Genomic DNA, 18574 nt, shown 5'->3' with positions numbered 1-18574 from the left:
AAGGTGCCACGTGCACTTATCTGACCCCCGGCACGTAGACAGCTCCTCATACAGGGAAACCCGTGGGCCCACCACTTGCTGGGGACCCTGAGTCATGCAAGAACTGATTTCTTTATTTTGGGGTACTGAGGATTGAACCCAGAGGCACTCTACCTCCAGGCTCTGCCCTCAGCAACTCCCCCCACTTTTTGAAACAAGGTCTCTCTAAGTTGCTGAGAGCCTCGCTGCATTGCTGAGGCTGTCCTCGAACCCCGCGATCCTCCTGTCTCAGCCTCCCAAGTCCTGGGATTACCAGTGTGCACCACCATGCCCGGCTCTAATTTCTTTTGCAGTAGCTGAAACCTCATACTTCAAGACTTCAGGGGCTGAGTCGTCCCTCCCACGGGCACTTGAGGCCAGGAAAAGAGAGTCCCCTAGCCAGGACTCAGGGAACATCATTGCTCATGAGCTTAGATAATCTTCATACACTCCTGGCACCACAGGGCCCGCCACGAAGGGCGGTGTAGAGAGGCTGAATGTCGGTCCTGTGGCCTTCTCCCTGTCAAAAAGATCTGGTTTGGAAGCCTGACATAGTGCTGGAGTCATTAAGAACTTAACATAAAACTCAGAAGAGTTTGTCCCTTCACCGGCTCCATGAATACATATTTGAACTCTTACCGTGAGCTCCCCGGGTAGGCGCTGGGGTTGGGTGTCCAGGTGCGTTAGCTCGGGGTCTAGAAAGACGCAGACACATTCCATCACAGAAGAGGCTAGGAGAGAGGCCTGTGTAAGGACCCCAGACCCTCAAATGTAGGAGTGATCCAGGGAGGGTTCAGAGAGGAGGCAGTGGCTGAGCCTCATCTTGGGGGGGGGAACATAAAAGTCCAAGGCTTAAATAAGAGAGACTAACGGCCCTCAAAGATGTTCCCGTCCTAAGCCCCAAAACCTGTAACTGTCATCCTGCCTGGCCAAAGGACTGTAACTGTGACTGAGTTAGGCATCTTCAGGTGGGCGGGTCAGCCTGGACTATCCAGGGGGCCCAGTAGAATCACAGAGCCCTAGTAAGGAGGGAGAAAGGTGTGTCAAAGAGTGAGGCATGAGACAGAAGCAGGGGCTGGCATGATGTGGCCAAGAGCCAAGAACTGTGGGCAAACTAAAAGCTTAGACAGGTAAGGACAGATGCCCCCGCCCCCCGGCACCTGCACGGCCTTGCTAACACCTTGATCTTAGAGAACCTGGCCACGGAGCTGTAAGATAACGAGTCTGCATTGTCTTAAGCCACTAAGCTGGTAACTTGTTACAGCAGCCACAGAAAACTCATACAGCTTGTTTTGCCTGAACCACTGTTGTGATTTATTATTACTATCTCAGGATCAGAGGGGTAAAGTGATCCTAGGCCCCTTAGAAAATGGCAGAGGGGGGATTAGAACCGAGGCTGTACAATTGGGAGAGTTGCAGGCACCCAGAGGTAATGCCTGGTGTGCTAGGGGCTGAGGTCAGTGCTGGGGAGGGTGGGAGCGCTGGCCCCCATGCCAGGCCGCCGGCATAGACAAGCCTGGGATGTAATGGAGGGAGGAGGCTGCCTGACAGGGGCCACCAAAGAGCTGGCCTGGGCCAGGTGCAGCGCAGGGATGGGAAGAAGAGACGTGGAGGCAGCAGGGAAGTTGTTGGAATTCAACAGACTCAAGGACACTGCCTGTAGGGGTGAGGCGGGGACCACAGGGACCCCCATCATGTTTTGAGGTCACACAAGAGGAGACCCAAAGGGTCCCTGATGCCACAGGGGCCACTGCCTGGCAGGTGGGAGGGCTGGCAGCTCAGGCTGGTGATGGAGTCAGAGCCTTGGTGGAAGAGACACGCCTTGCCAGGCGCAGTGGCACACCTGAAATCTCAGCACTTGGGAAGATAGATAGGAGGATCACAGGCTCGAGACCAGCCTCTGCAAGTCAGTAAGATTCTGTTTAAAGATTTAAAAGGGCTGGGAGTGTAGCTCAGAGGTAGAATACCCGCGTTATCCCCAGAACCAAAAACAAAAAGATAATGAAGGGGGCGCAGGGACCTTGCTTAGGACGCTGCCCGTCGTAATGTTGCCAGAAATCCCTGGGTAGCACTGGTTTATTTCACTCCCTTCTGACAACCCCCGCCCCCCCCAGCCTTTTCCTTACTAACCAAGTATTAACACATTCTTATAAACTCCTGGGCTATTTGGTTAGAGTTTACATGGATACTTTAGGCTAAATTTTTCAATAATAAAGATTATGTAATAGTTAATTTTTCCAATAATAAAGTTAACTGCAAGTTCACTGTGGATAATTTTGGAAAAGAAAAAGGAGATCCCAGGTGGCGCGCTCCCTCGCTGTCTCCTCTGCAGCGTTTTGTTTTGCTGTTTGGGACCCTGTGACATCGCGTCAAATCAGCACCCTCTCCTCTTTGAACCTTAGTGTCCTGGTTTCAGCGCTTCTTTTCCCGGGTTACGAGTGTTCCTCGGGATTCTTCACCCATAGTTTTCCCTGGCTGGGCGTGCATAGCTTATTTAATTAATTCCTCATGCTAGAGGTTTCCAGATTATTTCCAATTTCACATTATAAGTCCAGTTTTAATTTGCTTTAGTGGCTTTTTTTTTTACTAAGTATTTTCTATATTAAGGGTTGTTTTCTTAAGATGATAATTCCAGAAATGGAATTCCCGAGGCAAAGGAGATGCACAGCTTTCAACAGTAGACACAAGCCGGGCGTGGTGGCTCGCGCTTATAATCTCAGCATTTGGAAGACTGAGACAGGAGGATTGCAGGTTCGCAGCCAGCCTCAGCTGCCTAGTGAGGCCCTCTGCAACTTAGTGAGATCCTGTTTCAAAATAAAGAATAAAAATAGGGCTGGTGGTGTAGCTCAGAGGTAGAATGCCCCTGGGTTCCATCTCCAGTGCCAAAAAAAAAAGAAAAGTGGGCACAAATATGTCCAATTTCCTTCAGCAACGTTGGTGCTGATGTACGTCCCAGTGGATGTCTTTGAGCACTGATTTTTTTTTAAATCATCTCCTTACCATCTTGGGGATTTCAAAAATACATCTTTGTCCATTGATTGGCGAGAAATATCACCTGACTTCTGGCTATTATTTTTGCTAGTTATATAATACTCCAAGAAGCTGTGGTCTCGCTTCATGGACTAGCTCTCATGGGATGGTATGTTTAAGCTGTTTCTAGGGTTTGAGCCTTGTCGATCACACCGCTGTTAACTTCTCTGTGCTTCAAACCTAACTAATTCTCTCTTTTAAGGGAGCTATGATGCCCGGGCCAGAGTCCTCGTCTGCCACATAACCTCCCTGCTCCAGGTGCCCTTGGAGGAGCTGGATATCCTTGAAGAGACATTCCTTGAGAGCCTGAAGGAAACCAGAGAGGAGGAGTCTGAGTAAGAGCGCAATGCCACCCCTGCAGGAACCGCGGGCCTCCACTGGAGGGCGCTGGGTAGCTAACGCAGCCTCTCCCCCACTGGAGCCATGGTGCAGGGGGTGGAGGAGCACTGGACAGAGGGTTCCAGCTGCGGCCTTGACTCACTGTGTGACCTTAGCAAGTCGCTTGTTCTCTCTGGGCCTCAGTCCTCATTTGCAGGAAGGGAAAATGGATGATTGCTGGGGCCGGAACCTCTGGATTTAACACCCATGTCCCTGACACCCTGCTCTACTTCAGACTTGTGGGACATCTTATCTATACATGGACCCAAGTCGCTAGGTTCAAATCCCACCTCTGACACCCCTCCACCATCTTATATTTGGCAAGTAGTCTCTTTTCTCAAGATTGTAATATTCCTGCCTGTAAATAGGATGGATAAAAGATGGCACCCTCCCAAGGTCCCTGGGAGAAAGGACCCTGATCATATAAAATGCATGGCCTGGGGCTGGCGCACAGCAAGTGCCTGGTGGATGCCAGTCCTCCTCTTCCCCCGCGTGCCCCCAAGCCTGTCAGTTGAAGAGCAGAGTGGGGAGAAGGAAATTATTGGCAGCTTGGCCAGAGCACAGCTCTTGGCACAGCGACGTACCCAGAACCTAATCTGAGGCCAGTAAGTCAACCCCAGCCCCAGCGTGAGCGCGGGCTGACAGCAGGCACGTCTGCCCGGCCCCAGCCTTCCTTCATCCGCGGTGGCCTTCTCTGAGCAGCCCCGTTGCACCTGTCCGGCCCTGCTGGAAACTGACTCCTGAAGCCAAGGTCACAGTCATGGCTGGCCTCCCATCAGGGTTTGTGGGGCAAAGGGAAGGGGTAGCGCCTTGAGACAGGAGGACGCGTGGCTGCTTGGGATGATCTCACATCATTCCTGCTTTCAGTCCAGAGCTGAGTCAGTAGGGAAGTGTCCAGAGCCAGACAAATTATCATAATCGCAGGGGCCACCCAAGTTCTTTGGATATATTAGAAATGTGTAGGGTCACCGGGCGTGGTGGCGCACGCTTGTAATCCCCGCGCTTGGGAGGCGGAGACAGGAGGATCGCACAGGTTCGAAGCCAGCCTCAGCTACTGAGTGAGGCTCTCAGCAACTTAGTGAGACCCTGTTTCCAAATAAAATAGAAAATAGGTCTGGGAGTATAGGCCGTGTAGAAGGGTTTCCAGGAACCCCAGTACCACCAAAAATACATATATATATATATATCCCCCCAAACCTCATGTGTTACCAGTGCAGCCAGGTTCCAGGGTGGGGAATGGCAGGAGAGGTGGCTCGCTGGAGGCCTGGTCTTGGGGACCGTATCCCTGGTCCCCTCCCCTCACACTCTCCCTCTGCCTCCTGGCTGCCAGGAGATGAGAATGCCTTTTCTTCCTCTGCCATCCCCTAAACCCCTGCCGCTGAGCCATTTCTGCCTTGGTGCTGGCCAACCATGAACTGAAACCTCTAGAACCATGAGCCATTCAAACCTCTCCTCCTGTAAGTTGTGCCCGTCAGGTATTTTAGTCACAGCAAAGAAAAAGCCGTCTAAAACAGACTCCATCCCTAGCTATAATAATAATAATAATAATAATAATAATAATAATAATAATAAATAGTGCAAAACAGAAACCTAGAGATTAAAGGAGCATGTCACCCATCTAATCTTTGCAAAATTGCTTTGATATACTCACATCCATGCATTTAAATCACATAGCCTTCAAGGACCATATTTACTTTATAGTTATTTTACTTCCACTTATGTCATGATTTTTCCCCTTCATCAAACTCTGCAAAAAACGACAACTGTCCGGACTGGGCTTGGTGACATACGCCTGTATACGGGAGGCTGAGACAGGATCACAGGCTCAAGACGCCTCAGCAACTTAGCGAGATACTCAGAAACTTAACATGACCCTATTACAGCATAAAAAAAATAAAAAGGGCTGGGGGTGTAGCTCAGGGGTAGAATGGCTCTAAGTTTATTCCCCAGCACCAGAAACAAAACAAAACCAAAAAGCATACCAAAAAAAAAGTGACGGCTGTCTGATATCATGGATGTGTGGGTGTCACTATAGAAACAATCTAGAAACAAACAGTGTCAAGAAATATCAGTGGCACTAACTCAGGAGTTTGACTAGGTTCTTAATAACCCATCTGTAAGAGTCATGGGAAGTTTCTGACATTTCAGATGTGTTCTCTTTCTTATCCCAGAAGTTTCTATATAGATGGCGATGGGCCTGCCCTGTTCCTACATGTTTTTATTTAGCTAAAATCTCCTTTCTGTGCCCCTTTTGCTTTCCTCATGAATCACAGGCTAGATCACTGCAGCAAGGTGGTCGCCTCCAATCCGTGCTGGAATAATTGGGTTCTACTCAAGAAACATTTTCTGAGCCCTCAGACCCAGGGCAGGCTGCGGAGGGCGGAGAGCTGAACACGGGCCTCTGTGTGGAGATAAGATGCAGGCCAGCGATTTTCTAACTTGAGATACAGCCGAATCCCTGGCAGGCTTGTTACAGAGACGGGTTCCTCATTCTCACGCCTGCAGATTCTGTCCCAGAAAGCTGGGGTTTAGCTGGCATTCCCCTGGTGAGGCCAATGCGGGAAGGTGAGAAGGTCCCAGGTGGAGTGCCAACAGAGGTGGTGTCCCCGCACGGCCCGTGCTCCTGCAGGGCCTATGTTAGGGCGTAACGAGAGGAGGCTGGAGAAGGCAGCAGGGGTCAGGACAGAGGTCCTGAGTGTCATGCTAGGGAGGTGACACTGTCCCGAAGGCAGAGGGCACAAGGAGGCCGGCAGCGTGGTTTTACTTTCCTACCTGACACGGGCCCCTGTGGTGCTGCTGTCTCCCTGCCCTCCCACCGGCTCATCTTCCTAAGTGAGAAAATCGAGGCTTGGAGAAACTGGGTGACCCGATTGCTGAGTGATGTGGTGTACACCTGTAATCCCAGCCCCTGGGATTGCAAGTTCAAGGCCAGCCTATGTAACTTAGGAAGACCCTGTATCCAAAGGGAAAAAAAGGGGGGGGGGGGGTTGGGGATGTCGCTTGATGCTAGAGTGCCTCTGGGTTCATTCCCCAGTGGTGGGGACGAGGGGAATGGCGGTGCGTGTCTGTACTCCCTGTACTTGGGATGCTGAGACCAAAGGATTGTAGGTTCAAGGTCAGCCTCAGCAACCTAGGGAGACCCTGTTTCAAAATAAAAAATAAGCCAGGCATGGTGGCACACACTTATAATCCTAGCATTTGGGGGGCTGAGACAGGAGGATTGCAGTTCTCGGACAGCCTCAGCTACTGCTTAATGAGGCTCTTTGCAACTCAGTGAGACCCTGTTTCAAAATAAAGAATAGAAAATAGGGCTGGGAGTGTAGCTTAGAGGTAGAATGCCCCTGGGTTCCATCCCCAGTACCACAGAAAACTTTAAAAATAAATAAATAAGAATAAAAAGTAAAAAAAGGCTGGGAGCATACCCCAGAGGTACAGTGTCCCTGGATTCAATCCTCAGTACCAAATGAAAAAAATCTAGTTGGCCCAGCCGAGCCGAGCCGCAGCCCCTCCCGGTGTCCAGCTGCCTCCCGGGCTGTGTGTTGGATCCGGATCAGAGCCACGTGTCCCTTACATGTTGTAAGCAGCTCGCCTGTTTTTGTCTTGGGCCTTGAACTGCCAAAAGCCAATAATTTCCATCCTTCCTCAGAACTGAATTAAAGGTCATCAATTACGGGACAGAGCAATAAAGGGTCAAAGTATATCGCCAGCCTCTGCTTAAGAGGAAATAATTACAGTAATAAAAAACAGAATGATAGCGACCCACGTACTGAGTGAACACTGCAAGCCGGCGGCTGGCCGAGAGTCACTCATTTTGTCCTCATCACACCGACACCGCTGGGGCTGACCTACTATGATTGTCCCTGTGCCCTGGGTGAAGTCAGCTCAGGTGCGACAGGTCTTTTGCGCATAGTTGCAAAGTTAGTGCGTCGGGCCGGGCGTGGTGGGCACACTTGTAATCCCAGCATTTGGGAGGCTGAGACAGGAGGATCACGGTTTGAGGACAGCCTCAGCTACTGCACAGTTGCAAATTGAGGCCCTTTGCAACTCAGTGAGACCCTGTTTCCAAATAAAGAATAAAGAATAGGGCTGGGAATGTAGCTCAGGGGTAAAATGCCCCCAGGTTCCATCCCCAGTACTGCAAAAAAAAAAAAAAAAAAGTACGTCAGTCCTATTCATCAGGACAGGTAGATTTTTTTTTTTTTTTTTTTTTTTTTTTGCAGGTCTGGGGATGGAACCCAGAGGCATTTGACCTCCTAGCTAGACCCCCTGCCCTATTTTTGCGGAGGGCCTCACTAAGTAGCTGAGGCTGGCTTTGAACCCGCGCGATCCTCCTGTCTCCACCTCCCAAGCGCGGGGAATACAAGTGTGCGCCATCACGCCCATTGCAGAGTCTTTAAAAGCCAGCACATGAGTCTGACGTGTCTCTTTTTGCTCTGACCCGAGACCAGCAACAGTTCTGGCACGGGTCACCCTGTCGACCTGGAGTGCAGGATTAAGCCAGTGTGCGCGGAGGGCGCGGCTGGTCTACAGTGGACATATGGCATCCACAAGGAAGAAGCCTTTGATGCTAGAAGCCATCGAGACCTGGGAGTCTTGTTTCACCCAACAAGATCTACCTGTCCTAGCCGGACACGGTGGGCACGCTTGTAATCCCAGCATTCGGGAGGCTGAGACCAGAGAATTGCGGTTCGCGGACAGCCTCAGCTACTTAGGCCCTTCGCAACTCAGTGAGACCCGGTTTCAAAATAAAGAATAAAAAATTGGGCAGGGGGTGTAGCTCAGAGGTCAAATGCCTCTGGGTTCCATCCCCAGACCTGCAAAAAATAAATAAATAAAAATAAAAAATAAAATAGATCTGGAGGTATAGCTCAGTGGTAGAATGCTCCTGGGTTCAATCCCCCGAAAACTGTAAAAAGGCTGGAGGCAGAGCTTGGGGCTAGAATAGCCCTGCATTCAAATCCCAGCACCAAAAAATAAAAGAAAATAAACAAAGCGTACTGACTGAAAACAGGAATGAACTAAACCTTTTCAAAGCTTAATAACCTCACGAAGCAGATGTCGCCGTTCCCATTTTATAAAGCAAGGGACTGAGGCTCGGGGTGGCGGGGGTGTTATGATCCACAGAGCCCTGCTTTGCCCCCTCCCACGCTCAGGTGCGAACCCTCATGCCGGACGCCCCACAGGAGTCCTCTCAATCGGCCCCCTGCCACCCTGCAGGAGGCGGCCACTATTAGGGCCTCACACATCTGTGACGGGCAAACCTCCAACCGGCTCTCAGGATAAGATGGAGCGTGGCAGGTGCGGAGTGCAGTAGCTGGTGTGGAGAGAGCCCTCAGTAAATATTAACCATCCTCATCATTATCGCCGCCGTTCGCTCTCACCCCACACTGGGTCGCTGTCCAAACTCCAGCTTCAGTTCGGCTTCAGTGCAGAGTTCCCACATCCCGACCGCTCGGCCCCGCCGCCCCCGCGCACCCCTCCCTCGCTCCTGGTGACCTCAGAGCAGCTGAGGGCTGGGTGTCCGGCAGGAATTTGGGACCCTGAGCACTGACTAAGGCCGGCCTCCGGGTGCACCTGACCCCAGTGCTCCCCAGAGACTTGCCCCTGGCCTGATCTTACAGTATTTACCTTCGAGTCTGAACGGGCCTAGAGACGGCTTCAGAGCCAAGGGCCCCCGTGTAGACCTTTACCTGGCATCGCTTTCAGATGTTCCTTCTGAAGGGAATTGGTTTCCGAATTTCCCAGAGGGAGGTGGGGTGTGATGGCGGGGGGGGGGGGGGGGGCGGGGAGGAGGGAGACCGGGGATGGCGGGCGTCTGTTTTGTACTCGTTCTGGGTCCACCTGTTGATGTTGTTTATGCTTCTCTTGCTATCATTCCTCTTTTTGTCTTTCCACCCCTCAAATTGCAACCCTGTTAGGACGGATCTGTTGGGTAAGTAGTGGGCGCTCTATTCTGAGATTCCCCAACTGGCTTCTAGAATGTTTCTGGCTTTTTCAAACATCACACGGCCCAGGGTGACTTTGGTCCTTACTCAGCGTGACATAGTACCCACCCACCACTGGCCTCAGCCTAGGGACCGGTGGGCGAGGCGGGAGGTGTCAAGGGGTCCTGGGCATAGGTGGCCCTAAAAGCCCACTTCTTCTCTCCCAGAATGGCCGAGGCATCACGGAAGAAGAAAGGAAACCGGAGGAAGTGGAAGCGTTATCTCCTCATAGGCCTGGCCACAGTGGGCGGCGGGACCGTGATCGGTAAGGGCAGCTGGGGACGGCGGCGTGGGCCGGGGCTGCGCTGCCGGTCAGGAGCGGGGAGGGTGTCTGCCAGGCAGGTGCCGGGCACGGTAAACATGCTCCTTAGCCCTGGGCGGAGCCTCCACGGAGGCGGCAGTAGAACCCATCACACCACATACTCACCCCCGACCCCGCCCGCTGTGGGCCGCCTCCCCTGCAGGCGTGACCGGAGGCCTAGCAGCCCCCCTCGTTGCGGCCGGAGCGGCGACCATCATCGGCAGTGCCGGGGCAGCGGCGCTGGGCTCCGTGGCCGGCATAGCCGTCATGACGTCTCTGTTCGGAGCAGCTGGAGCTGGCCTGACAGGTGAGGTTCGAAAGGACAGAGACTTGGGAGGGATCCTCACCCAGCGTTCCCCGGGGAGGCTCCTGGGGTGGCGGAGGCAATGTAGTTTTGTTCACACTGGGTGCCGGCCTTCTCTAGACTCGTAGCTGGCTGCACAGGGCCAGCTCGCCCAGGCCCAAGTGTAAGAAGCTGCCTCAGCCATCCTGTAAGCTTCCCGGAAAGAAAACAAGACACGTGGGCTTCCTCGTGCTTCGAGAGCACGCGCTGTCCTTGGGGCACCTGTCTCAGCTGTGTCGTGCCCCGAGTCATGCACAGAGATTCCTGTCCCCGAGTGGGTGGCGCTCCCCTGCTGAGAATCCTGGTCCGTTTGACCCACTCTTACAGTATCCCAAGGGTCAGGTGGAAAAAAAGGGACCCGCTGAGTCAGGACCAGTCAGGACAGGGCGGAGGCCAGGAGCCTGAGGCCTGGGCAGCCAAAGACAGCTTTGTACCCTCCCCTGCCCTGGAGGACAGCAGGGCGCCTGCTTTCAGTGTCCATAGGTGACGCGTGCCGGGTGTGAGGTTGTCTCTGAGTATGACAGGAGCCCAGACAGCAGCTCTGATTAACCCCCGGGCCCCGTCACCTCACCTCGCTCTCCTGCCTGGGTCTCCAGGATACAAGATGAAGAAGCGTGTCGGGGCCATTGAAGAGTTCACGTTCCTGCCCCTGACGGAGGGCAGGCGGCTGCACATCACCATCGCCATCACCGGGTGGCTCGCGTCCGGCAGATACCGTGAGGACCAGGAGGGGGACGAACTCGGCGGGGTGGGCGCTGGCAGAGCTGGGCCCTGGGCTGGGCTCCTGCCTGCGTGTGTCTCTAGGGGGTGGCATGGGGAGCCCCACTTCACAGAGGAGGAAACTGAGGCTCCAAGAGTGAGGCGACTTCATCTCACATCCTCTGCCTGCCCATCCGCCTATCTGGCCATCACCCATCCATCATCCGTCCACCCATCAGCCGTCATCTGTTCATCCATCATCCATCTACCCAACAATATTTATAAAGAATTATAATCACCATGAGCCATACAGCAAGCATTGGAATTCTGTGGTAGGCAGCCTAGGCATGGGCTGTACCCCCACAAAACATACCAGACGGAAGACAGACCGAGCGCCTATAGGGAGGCCTGGACAGTACACTGGGGGAACACCAGGGGTTTCTGGGGAAGGCTCCTGGAGGAAGTGACATTTAGATAAGGTCTGGCTGGGAGTTAGCTGGGTTAAGAAGAAGCATAGAGTGTATATCAAGCAAAGGAGCAGCATGTGCAAAGGCCCAGTGGCACAAAAGAACTAGAAAGAACACAGGATGTCTATAGCAGGGAGCCAGAAGGCAGGCGTGTGGGCAGGGTCTGCCAGGCAGGAGCACATGAGCCATGGCAAGATGTCTGGATTTGACCTCAGAGCAAGTGTAAGATACAAAGGGCATTAAGCGCGTGGCTGAGAGATCGGTACATCTTGGCCATGTGAATTCAAGCCAATTACTTGACTTCTCCATACCCCAGTGACTTCAAGTCAGTTGGCAAAGCTGCCTCTTGGGCTTCTAGGAAGGTTAAGTTGAGCTAGATAGCACGTGGCCAATCCCTGACCTAGCTGGCATTTCACAAGCTCAGCGTCAGAGCGTGCACACCTCGGGGTGCCCAAGCGTGGCTTGGAGGGCTGGCACCATGGTCCACTCACGCTTGGAGGGCTGGCACGGCGGTCCACTCGCTCGCTCCCTGGCTGGCCTCTACAGGTGGCCAGCCTGAAACTCAGCAAAACATCCTTGACCAGCCGGGCATGGTAGCATACACCGGTAATCCTAGTACTTGGGAGACTGAGACCGGAGAATCACAAGTTTGAAGCCAACCTCAGCAACTTAGCAATACCCTCAGCAAATCTGTTTCAAAATAGAAAAGGGGGAAGCCAGGCGTGGTGGCGCAGCTTGTAATCCCCCTGCTTGGGAGGCGGAGACAGGAGGATCGCACAGGTTCGAAGCCAGCCTCAGCTACTTAGTGAGGCTCTCAGCAACTTAGTGAGACCCCGTTTCCAAATAAGGTATAAAATAGGTCTGGGAGTATAGCCTGGAGGTAGAAAAGACCCTGAGTTCCACCCCTAGTACATAAATAAATAAATAAATAAATAAATAAACAAACAAATAAAAAGGGGGGTTCCTCAGAGGTAGAATGTCCCTGGGTAAAAATAGTTCTCATCTAGACAGCATGATGAGCCAAGAAATTCTAAACATGCCAACACAGACACACACCCAGAAAAAAGGCAGAGAACCATGTGAGTCCCAAGGTCTCCCCAGGAAGGAGGTGGGCTGCAGGTCGTCTATGTAACTCGGAAGGAAGCAGGTGAGCAGTCATTTAGAGGTGTTTCCAGGAGCCGGGCGCACTGGCGTATGACACCCCAGGGTCTCATACTGACTGAGCACCCGGTTGTGCCTGGGTCAGGCGTTGCACCTGCGCTGTGGACACAGGGATGCGCATGACCTTGTGCTGTCCTCGCCCCCTGCCTAAACACTTTATTCTTGCCACTACCCAGTGGAGGAAGATAAATAGTAATCTCCCCATTTCACAGACAAGCAAAGTGAGGTCAAGGTCAGATAGTGATATCCCCAAGGTCAGCTAACTTCTAATGAGCATGGAAATGGAGGTTTGATCCTGCTCCTGGGATTGACTTGCGGGGCAGCCGGGTTCTCCATGCACTGTGCTGACAGCAGCAGGCTGGGCCCCTTGTCTTCTCTACAGGGGTGGGTGTCCCCAGTCGCTGTCTGTCCAGCTTAGCAGGATGGGGCATCCTCTACTGCAGCAGAGGAGATGTCACCCACCCGTGTTCTCTGCAGGCACCTTCAGCGCCCCCTGGACTGCCTTGGCCCATAGCCAGGAGCAGTACTGCCTGGCCTGGGAGGCCAAGTACCTGATGGAGCTCGGCAATGCGCTGGAGACCATTCTCAGTGGCCTGGCCAACATGGTGGCCCAGGAGGCCCTCAAATACACCGTGCTATCTGGTAAGCCTTCCCCCAAACACAACACACCAGCCAGGCCGAGGCTAAGTGGCACCCTAGCCTCGCATGCCTCTGGCCCCCAGGGAGCCCAGCATTGTGCAGGAGGCGAGGGCTGTATTCCTGTCTGTGAGAAGCATATCGTCTTTTTAGAGGAAACAGATCAGTGGTCATTCACACTATGTATCTGTCAGCCACCGCTGCATGACAAGTCACCCCCCAAACTCCATGGCCTAAAACAGGAATCTCAGGAGTCATAAGGCTGGAGGTGGCCAATCTCAGCTGGGCCTGCTTAGTTATCTGTGGGTCGGCCAGCTATCCACTCACCTAGGCCAGCCCCGCCTGGGACAACTAGAACAACTTGGCTGTGTTCCATGTGTCTCTTACCTGTGGGTGAAGAGCCAGAGGGGCCGCCCCATGCCCAAGTCCAGTTCAAGCCCCACATCTCCTGACGTGGCTGAGCCTGGTGGGGTTGGGCAGGTCTTGCAGAAGGGAAGGACACTGCAGAGGATTCAGGGTAGGCGGTTGGATTGGGGCCATCTCTGAAATCTCATGACACACATGGTAAGTGCTTGGGGAGAAGAGAGTTTGTCCGTGTGTCAGAAATGCTTAGGTTTCAGATTTCTCCTTTGTCATTTAGAGTACGACAACACTCAGAAAACTCGCAGGTTCCAAGTTAGGGAGTCCGTACACAGGCGCCCAGCACCCGTTAACCAGACCCTTCCCTGCCTTCCCGCCTCCCCAGGCATCGCGGCTGCCTTGACCTGGCCGGCCTCGCTCCTCAGCATCGCCAACGTCATCGACAACCCCTGGGGGGTGTGTCTCCATCGCTCAGCAGAGGTGGGCAAGCACCTGGCCCGCATCCTGCTCTCCCGGCAGCAGGTACCCTGGGATAGCTGTGGGTGGAGGCAGGGCAGGCGCGAGGGGGAGCCCTGCGCACGTGTAAGGACTCCTGGAGGCCGCCTGTGGCTCTGGGGTGTAGCTGGCCTTCACTGTCCCTCCAGTTCAAGTCATGAGCACGTCATAGGACGGACCAGGCGGAGCTATGCACCGGTGCATCTCTGGCCCGGGGAGGACTGAACACAGGGACATCTGCAGCCATGAGCAAGGCTGGGGGCCTCAGAGGGGAAAGTGGCCCCTGGTTGTCAGTGTCAGTTAAAGGTTTAGCAGTAATGACTGTGCTCACTTGGGACTTTTTTTTTTTTTTTTTTTTGCTGGCATTTGAGTTTTAATAATGATCTTAAAGTGAAAAAAGGTAAAAATTACTATTACTACAAATAATACCCTGTACACACAAACAACTAGACAGATATGCATGCATTTGTATACACAGACATATACCCCGCCAGAAGCAAGGAAGTAGGATTAATATTTCAATCAAAATTCAAAACATAAAACTGTGCATATTTTCTTAATATAAAAATTCAAGTCACCAGTATAAGCTTATATTATATAAGCTTAAACAGCTTTCGATATTTTCTTAAAATATTGTTAAAAATTGAAAAAAAATAAATTATCAACACCAAACTGAAACAATAAGAAAGTTTCTTGCTAAAATCTCACAAAAAGTTGTAAGCTAAATCAGAACTTTCATATTCTATAAAATTACTACATCAAACCATTTGCTAGTATTGCTTAAGAATTAAAAAGCAGAAAATATAGTTTAAATGAATCTTTGTGTTTTTTACCTGAGATTTATTTATTTATGTATTTTTAATATATACATATATTTTTTATTGGTGCCTTGTAGTCATACATCACAATGAAATACAAGACTTGTGAGGATATACAAGCATACATCATCCAATTAGCCCTTATCCAATCCCCATCCCATTCCCTCCCCCTCCCTCGATCCCATGCTTGATTGGTGATTAACTTTGATATATTTGTTTACTTACATCATGAGTTTTAAGGAGATTCCATCTTCCCCCATCCCATCCCCTCTGATTGGTCACCTTAATTGCTCCTCTATAGTGCCCTTTCTTCAACTGTATCTCTTCCTATTACCTATTTCTTCCTAGTTTTGGCATATTAGGGAAAGCATATAGTTTTTTTTTTATTTTCTGTAATATTTCTCTGTGTATGCCACTTTGCAAGTTCCGATCCCACTCTTGACAGCCCCGGCACTGGCCTGGCCACCTGGCAGACTCTGATGCCGGCCTTGCTGGCTCCAGCACCAACGTTGCCTTATGGCAGGCCCCGATCCTGGCCTCGCTGCTCCGGCACCGGCCTAACCCCTCGGCAGGCTCCAATCCTGGCCTCGGAGGCCCCAGCACTGGCCTTGCCTCATTGCAGGCTCTGATCCCAGCCTCACTGGTTCCAGCACCGGCCTAACCCCTCGGCAGGCTCCGATCCTGGCCTCGCTGGCCCCAGCACCAGCCTAGCCTCATGGTAGGCTCTGATCCCTTCCTCGCTGGTCCCGGCACAGGCCTAACCCCTCGGTAGGCTCTGATCCTGGCCTCGGAGGCCCCAGCACCAGCCTAGCCTCATGGTAGGCTCTGATCCCTTCCTCGCTGGTCCCGGCACAGGCCAAACCCCTCGGTAGGCTCTGATCCTGGCCTCAGAGGCCCAAGCACCAGCCTTGCCTCACGGCAGGCTCCGATCCTGGCCTTGCTGGTTCCAGCACAGGCCTAACCCCTCGGCAAGCTCCAATCCCAGCCTCGGAGGCCCCAGCACCGGCCTTGCTTCATGGCAGGCTCCAATCCCAGCCTCGCTGGCCAGGGCACCAGCCTAACCCCTCAGCAGATTCTAATCCCGGCCTCGGAGGCCCCCGCACCGGCCTTGCCTCACAGCAGGCTCCGATCCTGGCCTCACTGGCCCACTTGGGATATTTCAATGGAAACCTCTGACTCAGTTTTCAGTGAAGCAATAAAGTCCATGAGGCCACAGGCTTCTGCTGGCCTCAGATGCGATTCCCATGTGCTGATGGTCAGGTGCCTCTTCCCAGAAGCATCAAACCATCATCAAAGGCTATCTTTAGTGGTCCAAGTACTCTGGAAAATGGTCAGAAAGAGAAATCATTATTACTTTTAATTTTTTGTTGTTTGATTTTGTTTTGTGCTGCTGGGGATTAAACCCAGGGGCATTCTACCTCTGAACTACACTGGAAGCTCTATCTTATTTTTTATTTGTAAATAGGGTCTCATTAAGTTGTTGAGAGCCTTAGTAAACTGCTGAGACTAGGCTTGAACTTGTGATCCTCCTGTCTCAGCCTCCAACTACTAGAATTACAAGCATGAGCCACCATGCCCAGCTATACTTTTAAATTTTGAATCCAGTAAAGATGTACTTCCCAAAGAAATGAAACTATCCCCTTCAAAATAAACTTGAGTAAATGGAAATACACATTTGAGAAGTAGTATCAGAAATAACCATATTGTTAGGATTTGTTTTGGCTGCAAGTGGAAAAATTAAAAATAATAATAATAGTAGTAATAGTTTAAACGAGATAGAAGTTTATTTTTTCTGAAAAACCTAGGTGACTGTCAGGCACTCAGACGCTGTTCTTTGGTAGAGGCCCGGGCTCCTTCCACCTTGTTGCTCCATTGCGTGTGATCTCGCCCTCCTGGTCTGACTTGGCAGCACCTGAGCTCCAGGGAGCAGAGAAGGAAGCGCTGAAGGAGAAAGAACAGGGCCCTTCCAACACATCAGTTGATGTCTCAGGCAGAGCCCAGTCACATGACCATGCCTACCTGCCACAGTGGCCAGAAAGTAGCCTTTATTCTGAGTCACAATGAAGCCAGCTGAAATTCAATTATGCGGACAAAAGGTAGAACAGATGATGAGACATGACTAGCAGTTTCCGCCAATGTGAGTTCATTGCCTGAGAAACTGGTAACTCCATCTAATTCCTGTATCTTTGGGGGAAAAAAAACCAGAGTTGTTCTTTGGCAGGCAAGATGCTGTGTGCTCTTTGTTAGTTTCCTAATGTTACAGCACTTTGCCACAAATTAGCACCACCTCTTACAGATTTATTATCTCACACACAAATGTATTCTCTTCAGGCTGTGGAGGGAAGAGCTGTAAGAGCGTAGATTTTGCACAGGGCTGCTTTCCCTGGGGCACCTGCGGGGGAGCAGCCAGTCCCTCCCTTTTTCGGTTTCCAAAGGCCATGTGTCTCCTTTGGCTCGTGGCCCCTTCCTCTTTCCTCAAAGCCAGCAGTGTCTGTAGCATCTACAGGTCTCTTTCCCTCTGGTTCCCTGCTCTGTGCTCACCCTTTGTCTAAGGGACCCCTTTGACATCCCTCTGAGGAGCACCTCCATCAGGCCCACCCATAGGATCCAGGAGAATCTTCTCACCCCAGGATACTTAACTGGTTCATGTCACGATGTCCCTCTTCTGTAGGTGACATTCAGAGGTCCCAGGGATTTGGACGTGGCTTTCATTCTGTCTCCCACATGGTGCGTTGGGAGCCCAGACTCCTCCGTCTTGTGGCCTCATATCTGGGGTATTGGCTTCCCTCTGCACTTGGGAAGGGGTTTCCAGAATTGCTGGCACATTCAGGCTTTGAGAGGCAGGAAAGCAGAATTGAAGGGCATGCCCAGAAGTCATAAATATGTCTTCCCTTCAATCTCGGCCTGACTCAGCCCTGTGGCCACCCACAGCTTCGAAGTGTGAGATCAATGCCAAGGTGAACCAAACCAGATGAGGATCAGGAAGCAGAAATCCCAGTACAGGGGGAAAGACCTGGTGGGGACGGCACCAAGAGCTGTGTGCATGTGTCAGTCTGACATTCTGTACCCCACTATATATAAAATTACAATGCACAAAAAAAGAAGAAACCAAATACAAAATTTTTAAAAAGACACCAGTACACCCAGTAGAACAACACACACATGATTTATTAAAGGGAAGCAGGCACAAAGGCTTGGGCAAAGCTAGGAATGAGCCGATACTGTGCTAGAACTGGCCGTATCCCCTCCAGACACCTGCCTCCTTTCTCCCCCAGGGCCGGCGACCCGTCACTCTGATTGGCTTCAGCCTGGGAGCCAGAGTCATCTACTTCTGTCTGCAAGAGATGGCTCAGGAGAAAGGTGAGTCATACTCATCGTCACAGGTGAAAACTCTCCAGGTGGGTCCCCCTGACCAGAGGTCCTGGGCCAGGAACCATACAGTTCACATTGTATTTCTAGTCCCTGAAAGTAAGAGCTAAATGTTAATACTTTAAAAATAGGAAAAAAGATAGTTATGCTGTTTGAAAAACTATTCTTTTTTTTCTGCACGTATATTAGAGTGGATGAATGGCAGAGTCCTAGAGTCCTAGAGTAATGACACTGGTCCTTGTGTTCTGGTGCAGGGTCTGGGTGGGAGCAGTGGGGCTGAGAGGTTCAAAATCAAGGCGTCAACAGGACCACATTCCCTCTGAAGGGCCAGAGGACCCTTCCTTCTCTTCCAGCTTCTAGTGGCAGCAGCAGTCCCTGACACTCCTTGGCCTCCCTTGGCCTTGTCTGGCATTCCTTGGCTGGTAGGTGTCTCGCTCCGGTCTCTGCCTCCATCCTCCCATGGCCTCTCCTCCTTCCCGTCTCTTGTCTTGTAAAGACAGTGTCTTTGGCTGTGG

The 18574-nt window shown here is 51.8% G+C and overlaps 1 protein-coding gene across 1 annotated transcript in view; it reads left to right on the top strand.

Annotated features, from left to right (window-relative positions):
* Window positions 1-18574, top strand: part of TMCO4 (transmembrane and coiled-coil domains 4) — a gene marked incomplete at both ends in the record, with an annotated part of 61915 nt that overhangs the window by 19060 nt on the left and 24281 nt on the right. Inside the window, 7 exons of the mRNA XM_080692808.1 lie at window positions 3255-3383; window positions 9578-9675; window positions 9875-10018; window positions 10651-10770; window positions 12859-13023; window positions 13763-13899; window positions 17966-18050. Of these exons, the coding sequence (XP_080548934.1) occupies window positions 3255-3383; window positions 9578-9675; window positions 9875-10018; window positions 10651-10770; window positions 12859-13023; window positions 13763-13899; window positions 17966-18050 (878 nt within the window). The remainder of the gene's footprint in view (window positions 1-3254; window positions 3384-9577; window positions 9676-9874; window positions 10019-10650; window positions 10771-12858; window positions 13024-13762; window positions 13900-17965; window positions 18051-18574) is intronic.

This window comes from Muscardinus avellanarius (genome assembly GCF_963383645.1).
Source record: "Muscardinus avellanarius genome assembly, chromosome: 3".
NCBI classification, from domain to species: Eukaryota; Metazoa; Chordata; class Mammalia; order Rodentia; family Gliridae; genus Muscardinus; species Muscardinus avellanarius.
Note: the sequence above shows the minus strand (reverse complement) of the source record. Positions and strands in the feature narration are given on the sequence as shown.